General features: G+C 38.1%; 1 protein-coding gene across 1 annotated transcript in view; it reads right to left on the reverse strand.

The window, feature by feature from the left end:
• Nucleotides 1–10,951, reverse strand: part of ITGBL1 (integrin subunit beta like 1) — a 175,672-nt gene that overhangs the window by 100,443 nt on the left and 64,278 nt on the right. Inside the window, exons 3-5 of the mRNA XM_015818010.1 lie at nucleotides 7,052–7,198; nucleotides 5,507–5,629; nucleotides 642–782 (exon numbers count right to left, since the gene is read on the reverse strand). Coding sequence (XP_015673496.1) covers nucleotides 642–782; nucleotides 5,507–5,629; nucleotides 7,052–7,198 — 411 coding nt within the window. The remainder of the gene's footprint in view (nucleotides 1–641; nucleotides 783–5,506; nucleotides 5,630–7,051; nucleotides 7,199–10,951) is intronic.

A 10,951-nucleotide genomic window follows, 5' to 3' on the forward strand; every position in this document is an offset into this window, starting at 1 on the left:
AGAGAAGAGCAACAAAGATGATTAGGGGACTGGAGGCTAAAGCATATAAGGAAAGGCTGCTGGAATTGGGTATGTCTAGTTTAATGAAGAGAAGGACGAGGGGGGACATGATAGCAGTGTTCCAATATCTCAGGGGCTGCCACAAAGAAGAGGGAGTCAAGCTATTTTCCAAGGCGCCTGAAGGCAGGACAAGAAGCAATAGATGGAAACTAATCAAGGAGAGAAGCAACCTAGAACTAAGGAGAAACTTCCTGACAGTTAGAACAATTAACCAGTGGAACAACCTGTCTCCAGAAGCAGTGAATACGCCAATACTGGAAGTTTTTAAGAAGAGACTGGACAGCCATTTGTCTGAAATGGTATGGGGTTTCCTGCCTGAGCAAGGGGTTGGACTAGATGACCTCCAAGGTCCCTTCCAACTTTATTATTATTATTATTATTATTATTATTATTAATAATAATAATACTACACAGGGTGGTAAATAAAACAGAATAAATTAGCATTGGTTCACAGTTAGCAATATCTACCCTTCTTTTTGTAATAATAAATCAGCTGAGTTTTCTCTAAGCCCTGCAATTTTGGAAGAGTGCCAAACGTGGAAAAAAGTTCACTTAGATGATAACCAAGGTGAACAACAAACCTCTGTTGCTGCAGATTTTGCCATTTGGAGAGGTACACTTCTTCTTGATCTCCCAGGGGGCGATGTCACATTGGAGCTCACATTTATCGCCATGCCAACCAGCCTCGCAGTAACAGTTTCCACAGTAACACATGCCATGGCCTTATCCCAAAACAAAATGTTGACAGTGAAGAGTTCCTTCCAGAAACATAAACTATTGAGTTCATTTTTGAAAACTTAAAAGTTTTAGGCTTAGATGTTTGATCAATAGGTGTCATCAAAATTTGTCTAATGGGAGTCAGATTTTTCTCAAAAATCATAATCATAAATCATAAAATATAACAAGGTTAGAACAATCGTGGCTCTTGTATAGCAAATTGCAACTTTACACGTTTTGGAACATTTACATGAGTGTAGAATCATTCCTATAATGATGGAACCATAGGGTGACATATGCCAGAGTAATGACTGCAATCTTGTATCTAAAATCTTTTTTGAAATAAGCTCAGTGCTTACTAACTTGAGGGACCACCACAACACAACAGTTTACCACTCTTCTTCAGGAATTTTTTGGGATTTCTCAATCTAGAATGCAGGGATGATATTTCTGGTGATCTCCTATCTAAATATTAATCAAGTCTAGTTCTGCTTTGGTTTTTATAATTGGGGCCAAATTCTGATTGGTGTTGTATAAGTTCCATTTACTTACTGATCCAAGAGAAGTTATTTCTAGATTGATATATATATATATGATTACATTGCATATGACTTTGTGACCCCCAAGTTTAATAAGTTTAATTACTCAACACCTGGAAATGAGAAAATCTGAAACTAATTTACATTATGCCCTATATCAATATAAACATAACAATTGCTGTCATTTGTCACTCTGATCTGTCAAAACACAACTCTCACTGGAGTTCTTTTGCAATGAATGTCATATTGGGCAATTTTCTGATGGCATCCAGAGCCAGAAAGAATGATTGCAGAAAGGAGCAGATAAAAACTTTGCTGCAAATTTATTAGCATTATTTCAATGATCCAAATAAAAAGTCAGCAATCAAAACTAAAGATAAAATAAAATCATAAAAATATTACAGTGAAAACATTATCTTCAGACAGTTGATGTCAAGTGCCAAGGAAATCAAGAGATTCAGACAGTTCAACTAGATATTAAGCATAATGATTTCCATCTTTTTGAAGCATAGTAAGGAACAAACCACTAAGTGTTTCAAGGTTGGAAAAGAGATGCCTTTTGCTTTCAATTCTGTACTAATCAAAATTGCTATGCCACCTTAGGATATTACTCACTTATAGTCTGAGAGGCATTATATTGAAAGATGTAATAACAATCGATCCAAGTCTCTTGTAGAAAAAAAAATATTGAATGGGACAGATGCTTAAAAATGGGATGACCACCCTGTTATATTCTATGAAAAGGATGTCAATTTGGGTTATTTCAATTAGCAATGTTTTTCAATGAGATTATGTAATTTCTTTGGGGTTGACAGTATCCCTCTTTTGAAGACAAAGATTATGTCTTATCCCTCTTGAATTAAAGTGACCAAATGCTTGATGGTATTCAGATCTCCAAGATTTTGTGGAGAGAAGTATAGGGAATTTAAGGGCAGGCATGCAACTTGAGTTTGGCTCCTATTCATGAACCTCTGTCCTTCTTCTTCCAAACGTCTTTAGGTACCATGAGGCATACAAGTAGGCTGGTACATACAACATTTGGTAAATTAACCAAGTTTTCATCTGTGTGTGCCAAGGATAGTTCTGTAAGCAGGGGATGGGTAATGATGGTTTATCCTTATAGCCTACTTTAATATTCTTGAAATGAACAGCAGCCTTTCTCTGCATGCACCCCTTTCAATTCATCAAAGTATGAACTGCATGGGTCTGCAGCCTGCCTACTTATCCCAGGCAGAATGTCGGGGAGATGCTTGAAAATATGAAGGACTAGGGTTGGGTGAGATTTATCTGCAAGTTTATTAGCTCTCCTGTACAAGGCTAGCTTCTTAATTGCTCTGCCTTGCAGAAATGGCTATAAAGATTGATTTTTAAAAGCTCTTGTGGGAATAATAAAGTTGATCAAAATACTTTCATGTGAAGCAGTATTGTTGGAATAAGATATTGTCTAAAACAGCAGTCCCCAACCTTCCAGCACTGCAGACCGGCAGCGGCACCGAGAGGGAGGGAATGGTTTCATGCATGGACCTGCCACTTGCACAAATGGAGCTTCACACACTCATCTGCTGTTTGCATGGCCTGGTTCCCAACAGACTGTGGACCAGTACCAGACCACAGACTGGGGATTGGGGACCCCTGGTCTAAAACAAGAATCCATTTCTCAAGCTATGAAGCCAAACTATTGATCTTAAACTGATACAGTAGCTGGCTGATTATATCTTTACTTTGAGATTTAATTATTTTTCTTTTGGCTAGCCAGTAATCTTTATTGATGGATTAAGTTTGATTTACAAACAGACTTGATTGGGTTGGAGCACTCTAGCATGCAGGAGGGGAAGGGGCTGCCAGTTACCACCATATTTGATCTTATGGGAGAGGGGTGATATTCCTGCAACTCCTCCTACTTGTCAGTGTGAGTTCTTTTCTCATCTTAGTTACTGGTCTCCTTCATGTAATGCAGGGGTGTCAAACTCAATTTCACAGAGGGCCGCATCAGCATTGCGGTTGCCCTCGGGGGCCGGGTGGGCGTGGATGGAGTAGATGTGGCCTACTGGGTGGGCATGGCCAGCTCTACATCGTTCACGTCACGGGTGCCTGTGGGGGCCTGGGCAGGAGTGGGACAGATCTGAGGTCTCTGGCAGAAGGGGGTGGGACCTGGGCAAGCGCCAAGGCATGGTGCATTTCTTCATTCCTCACAAAGGGTGACACCTCCCCAGCATGCACCCAGGGGGCAAGGCAGGAGCTGGTTCCTCGCTGTTTCTAGACGGCCTTGTGGAGCTAAGACTGATTGCGTTTCAGCATAGATGGCCACCACAAAATTGTACATTGGCTCCCGGCCAGCCTGGGCCAGGGCCAAGGCAGCGGGGGCCATTCCCTCACTGTTTCCAGAATGGCTTCGCGGGCCACATGAAACCACTTCGCGGGCCGCATCCGGCCCCCGGGCCTTGTGTTTGACAGGTCTGATGTAATGGTTTTTAGTGTTGTTGTCCACTGTCCCAAGCAACATCTTCTTAAGACTGTCCATTTTCTATTCTATAATTAAAAGTCTTTCAAAGATGGCTATAATTATATGAGCTATAAGCAAATACTACCTAAGTTTAGGGTCCTGATCTAATTCCATCATTTATTGCGGCAGGAGTTCTCAGGTTGATTCTCCAGCAGAAAGTGCATGAATATAAATACAGGAAACATCCATTCCTGGGTTGTGTTTTAGATCTGCTGGTTAATTGGATTGGTGGTGGTGAGGGGGAGAAATATAGTTTCTTTCCTGGTAACCATGAGCTGATCAATTTATTGCTGTTTGGCATACTTTCCAACTGTTTTCTCAGGAGTAAAATGAGGTTGTTCTTCTTATAGGCTCATCTTAGAAGTAAATATTTATGTCTTAAAAAGAAAGGACATCTTCTGGCCTCAGAAGATTTGATGATAAATGAAACTTTCAATTAAAACTGCAGTTAGATAATAGAGTGCACTAACTATAATGCTAAATTTTCAGAAGGTTATGCAAACTGCTTCTTCTATACTGTCTTGCTGGCCTCTAAAGGTCATTTTCTAACCTGCATATGAATCTTGGATATCTCTAATTAAAGCTTGTAAGATAATAATCCTCCTGTTATACTGTAATAGGTGGATTGAGTCAGGCTAATAGAGGAATGGCCTATTCTGCTGCAGCTTTTGGTTGATTTGGCTGCAGCTAAACACGGACATAAGGAAAGGACCAAGTGTTTATGGTGCCATGATAGGAAGTGGAAAAGAAAGACTTATGGTGTACAAATTAAGTCCCAGTGCCAAGTTTGGAGTAAAGTATACAACTGTATTTGCAGAGGTCAACCTCTGTAAGTTGTAGGTACAATATTGTAATCCAGCTCCATTTCTTTTGTCTATGCATCATCTTCCTCATCATCATAAACATTCAAAAGGTTGAAGTTTGGATCACAAGGTTGTGCCCACTACCTTGGAGATGCCAATGCCCTCCAGCCACTGCTGAAAATGTATGCACACAATACTCCTTTCTTTGCTGCTGGATCAGTTGGCCATCTCTCCTGCTCTTTCCCTTGATGATATGAGGTGGAATGCCCTAAGACATACATCAGATTCAAAGGCAAAAAATCCCTTTAGTGGTACTCTTTGTAGCTCCTAAACAAAATGCAAGATTTTGCAGTTGCCCTCTACATCCATGGCACAATTCTGAAAAAAAGTTGTGTTTAATTTAAGAAATTGCAGATAGTATTTGGCCAGTTGCCATGCATGTTCTGAAGCTCCTTGCCTTTCAGTCCAAAGTGCCCCAGAGTAATCTTCAAACTGCTTCAACAGAGAACATTCATGCAGATTTGCAGAAATACTGCCCTCCTTTTATTGTCTGTTTATAGGGAATATTACAAGGCTATACTTTTCTAAACTTTATTCGTCATTTTCACAACTACAGCTACTGTTACCAAGTTTCTCTGGGTGGCAGAACTTCTTCAAAGGAAAAAGTAGGGAAAAAAGCTATTACCTTTCTCTGAAAGGAAATGATGGCTAGTAACTGCAATATTCTTTGCCTTGGTCCCAAATTATCTCTAAAGACAGCTGTGATTAAGGCCCAGCCAAATTGATGTATTCAACACAAGTTGGAGCAGAACCTTTTCCTGCAAAAATTGTCCTCAATGATAGAGCATGATTATCTAAAGAATGTTAGCTTTAAAGATGCTCACCTGTGCACATCAGTCCTGTTTCTTCATCTATACATTCTCTGTCATCACACTCACAGTATTTACCATGGATCAATGCATTTCCTTCTAAATTGTCACATTTACACCTGCCACAGTGACAAGTACCTGTAAACATCAGAAACACAGCACTGACGTTAGGATTACAGTTTATTATTATCATTCAGTTTATCATAGAAAAGGATGTGTGATTTCATGTCCTATGTTTCTTTTAGAATTTTATGTAAAACATATACATTGGGTATGTCTAGTTTAACGAAGAGAAGGACGAGGGGGGACATGATAGCAGTGTTCCAATATCTTAGGGGCTGCCACAAAGAAGAGGGAGTCAAGCTATTCTCCAAAGTGCCTGAAGGCAGGACAAGAAGCAACGGGACCTTTGATTGGTTTCTCTCTTCGTTGGATCTTGATTCCTCTTTGAAGGACTGTCAATCTTGTTAATTGGTCACCTTGTTGGACGGAGGTCTTCGTCACTTACGCGGTTGTGACCTTCAAAAATTCTTCTTTGACCTGTCGGTAAAGTCCGAAATGGTATAGGGTTTCCTGCCTGAGCAGGAGGTTGGACTAGATGACCACCGAGGTCCCTTCCAACTTTATCATCATTGTCATTATTATTATGTATGTCATTAATAAGGTATAATAAACATCCTACTAATAGATGTAATAGATTGATTTAGTTCACCCTTCATTGTCATGGCGACAACTTCCAGACAACTCTACCTGGATGACTGAGAATATTCATAGACATTTCACCCTTCATCCCAATCCCTGGGTATGGTGGCAACCTCTGTGGTTTCTATTCCTTGATTATTTTGATTGGCATTTGCTTCAACTTTTGTTCAGTTCTAAAATATATTGGGGTGGTGGGGGTGGCCTGGAAATCAAAGCTATATACAGAATCCCAAGTCTGTTTGTGCCATAGATTTCTTTAAAGATTTCCTGATGGTGACAGGAGATATTTCTATTTGTTTATTTTTCCATTACATGGCTGCCCATTCAACATGTGACTCTGGGCAGCCAATTAAAACATGAACAAAACTGCAAATCCACCCCTCTGAGGGCAGTGCACACATCCACATCAACAGCCACCCACCCACCACGTCAGTGCATTTATGGTGGTTAGAATGCAATACTGCAGGCTAATTCTGCTGACTGCCAACTGCCAGCAGTTTGGCAGGTCGATCAAGGTTGACTCAGCTGTCCATCCTTCTGAGGTCAGTAAAATGAGGACCCAGATTGTTGGGGGCAATATGGTGACTCTGTAAACCACTTAGAGAGGGCTGTAAAACACTGTGAAGCGGTATATAAGTTTAAGTGCTATTGCTATTTAACTTCCTTGCCTAATGCCTTGGGGGACATTTTAATGCCTACAGAAGACCATGAGGGTCTTCTCAGTTCCTTTCTTAATAATAACCATTTAATCTTATATTTTTACACTAGTTAAATGCTTTCACACAATATATTTTGTATGATTGATTAAAAACTACTTCATCAAAGTGATTTATCAGCCCATTAAAATAAAAATCTCACCTGCATTTGAACAAATGATGTCTTGAGAATTCTTGCACATTTCATTACTCTTCCTCCGTGTAAAATTGCAGATAGTTGGGTATTGACAAGCATCACCATACCAACCTTCTTCACATTTGCACTTTCCACAATCACACTTTCCATGGCCTAGATAAGTAGTTAAAAATTAGATCTTACATATATTTCCATATTTACACAATAAAAAAAAAGAATTCCTTGCACCAAGTAATAGATTTTCATTCTGAAATTATTAATATTTTTCTTCATCTATAGTCTATTTAAATACAACTTGGAAGAGGGTGTTGAATGTATTATGCTATCTTATTGCTCAAAATGGACTGAGTAGCAAAATCATTATGACAGCACAGGCAACATTTCCTTCATATATACAAATCCTGACTTTCATTTAAAATTACCTTTGCAAATGCCTGCTACTTTAAAAAGAAAAGATTGTTTAGATAAAAGTTGCTTGTGAAAAAATATATCTGTCTTTTCCACTATACATTTATTTTGCTCTTAGTGACATATTAACACTTCCATTTTCTGATGTCCTATAGTTCGCTCTTTAATTTTAATGATTAACCTACTACTTCATTTTCAATGTGCAATACTGCCAACCATGACTATACTTTGAACAAACTGATACAGGTGGTCTCTCTTCTAAACAGATCTGACTCCAGCTTGGAAATCAGTTAGCTGCTTAAGAGGTGTTTGTGCCATGTGCCTTCAAAAATCAGGTAAACATACATTGGAGGGTAGATAACATTTCAGAGACGGGAGAAGGCAGGATTGGTTTTTTTTCTGTCAAGAGCCACATTTTCTCAAGGATAATCTATTACGGGGGGGGGGGAGATAATGCATCAAGGCTGAAGTAAAAAAATGGTGGACACTTCTTTCAGCAACCCTTATTTCCTAAAGCGATACAATTTCCTCTTTCTTTTCCAGACAGCAGTTTCAGGAAAGAGACCAAAGGTCCTTTATACAAATCTTAATTGATCTCCTGCATAAAGGGTTCGAAATTTCATGGTAGGTCACATGATGAGAACTTGAAGGTTGTGCTCCTGAACCAGAGGGACCATTTGTACTTCCAGGAATGGAGGGTTGGAGATACACCACACAAATACAGCACCCCTCAGATACTTGGCTACATATCTCTAGTGCCGAGGACAGAGAGGTTTCATGGGACTTTTCCTAAATTGCAACAACAACCAAGGGCACACCATTGATGTTTTTATGAAATAATCAATCCAACATGATTTCTACTGGTTGTTAGTGTCCCGGACCAAACCAATATATATTCATTTCACTCATTTTAATAAACTAAGTACAGTTTCTACTTAATTTGTTTTTACTGAGGTAAAAACAGGCATTTAGACATTCTCTTTTCCTGTGTCCATGGTGAAATATTAGCATAATTTCCGTGGACTGGGAAAATTACAAGAAAAGTGTGAGAGATCTTTCTCTTGTTCTTTAAACATCAATTTAGCAGCCTATCCTTCATAACCTTCTTTAGCCTGGTAACCACGCAGCCTTAATCCCTACAGTCAAAAGAAATAAGTATCAAACACAAACACACACACACAAACACAAACATTATTACAAAATAAAATGTTCTAAAAGAATGTTAAGAACCTATAATAACCTGCTGCAACATAAACTTAGACTGGCCACATTTTACTGAAATAAATGACTACAAAATGACTCCTTCTAAATTATGCTCTAGAGTATAGATGAAAATCACATGCAACATCTGTTTCATAAATGGCCATTATTTTGCACTAATTATTTCCTCTCCACCTCCTACATTTCGTTTTCCTTTGGCGTCATACTTTACCATTCCCAATCCCCATATTCTCACAATCTTTTCCAAATTATTACTCCATGCATACAATTGAGTAGACTGTAAACCACAAAAGGTTGAGATGTAACAGATATATTAATTTTCAAGCTCTCCCAGATATCTTTCATGTTAGTGTGATGATATGCATTTATTTTAGCAAATACGTTGGTGACACTTTCTCTTTTGTTGTTGTTGTTGCTTTTGTGTCACTCTTGACTCCTAGACAAGTTCCTGCAGTTTTCTGCAATCAACATCTTTGGAAGCTGTTTATCATGTCTTCTTCCTAGAGATCAGAGAAAGTGACTGGCTCCAAGTAACTCAGTTGACTTCAGTGCTTAAGGCAGGGCTAAAATTCAGGTCTCTGCTCTAGTTCAGTGACTTAACCTCTTGTTGGTCCTCCTGGACAGACCAAGCAGGAAACACGATCAGAAGAGGTTTATTGTAAGGCCATATTAACAGAAACCTGCAAGTCTGATAGTACAAATCTCCCGCTACCTCTTTTATAACCTGATAAGTTAAGGGGGGGGGTTCTTTTCTGAGTTTCTTTCCTCTAATATGTGGATAAAGCAGGATGGTTATTCATTTCTACGGCTCATCTTTTAAAAGCTGCAAGCAATCCAAAACCTAGTTTTTAAGAAAATAACAATACATAAATAAATGAATTCAACATATATTAAAGTCCACCGAATGTCCAGGAAACAGGTAAAAGGACTTGGAATATGGAATTCCTTTTTGCACCCTATTGGGATACAAATAAATAAATCTTCAGTTATTACAGTGTTTAAATTTGGCTCATTAAAAAATATAGACCACATAATAATTCAAAAGCCTTTTATCTGAATCTGAAAGCACTATGTGGAATTGCTTAAGAAATCACTTGTAGCTGATCCCTTCTTAAGTGCCAGAGGATTTAAATGTCAAGAAAGATAATAAGAGAGTAGGAGAGTTCTGTAATTATTGTCCAGCTTGACTGATAAATATCTCTAACATATCTCTAAGGAATTTCAAAATAATCATGTTTTACACCCTGCTTCCTCAAAAGGAGTGCTATTAAGTTATTACGTTTACACACACACACACACACACACCCATACACACATAAATACACACCCATACAACATATAAACACATGCTCTAATTTGAGATCTATTGCAGGACTCAGAAGTAGCTCCTTCAGAACTGGCATATTCTCATTTTTCTATACCAGTAGATGACTACTTTGATCACACCAAAGGTGAATATGATTTCCTCCCAAAAGTTAAATATCATAGCTTTCCCTCTAATTGCATATAACAATGCAGAGATGTATTGATGCACATGTAGAAATTAGATGAGCCTAAATGGCCACTGAGAGGCTTTTGTTGATTGTTTTGTTGGGTATATCCTTGATGGTCATTTTATTAAGGCATTACCTTTATTATTACTGCTTTTAATATGTTAGTTTCTCAGAGTCACGTCTGCATACAAATTGATTAAATCAATCTATCAAAATAATTAGCATTAATAGAAATACAATGCAGCCCATCATAGGAGGAGGGCTGTGACCATGGGATCTGAATGCCCTTTTAATCTGCTATCAAGAAACCAACTGTTAATGGGTAAAAATATATTCTCCCATCTGATGTTTCTTTTAAATTGAACTTGTACAACATTGATTATATGCCATCGAATCATTTTTTACTCCTAGCAATCATCAAGATAGATCTGGTCAATCATTTTATATTTTCTATCCATATGGTTTTCTTATTAAAAACTTTTTATCGAAAACAAATAAGACCAGACTTTAGTCAATCATTTTTTAAAATTTTCTATCCATGTAATTTTCTTAGTAAGCATATTTTACCAAAAAACAAATTTAAGATCAGATTAAAAATTAAAAGTAAGAAAGATTTTACTATATCTTGTGACAGTGAATCTATGTATTTTTTTAAATTTAGTGTAGAAAAGAGCACATTCTTCCACTACCAACACCCCACCTTCATACCATATTGAATTATTTATTTATTCAATTTCTATAGACACTGATCTCCGTAACTGACTCTGGGTGGTGTAGGAAGCCC

This window comes from Protobothrops mucrosquamatus, unplaced genomic scaffold (genome assembly GCF_001527695.2).
Source record: "Protobothrops mucrosquamatus isolate PMUCROS unplaced genomic scaffold, P.Mucros_1.0 scaffold664, whole genome shotgun sequence".
NCBI lineage: Eukaryota > Metazoa > Chordata > Lepidosauria > Squamata > Viperidae > Protobothrops > Protobothrops mucrosquamatus.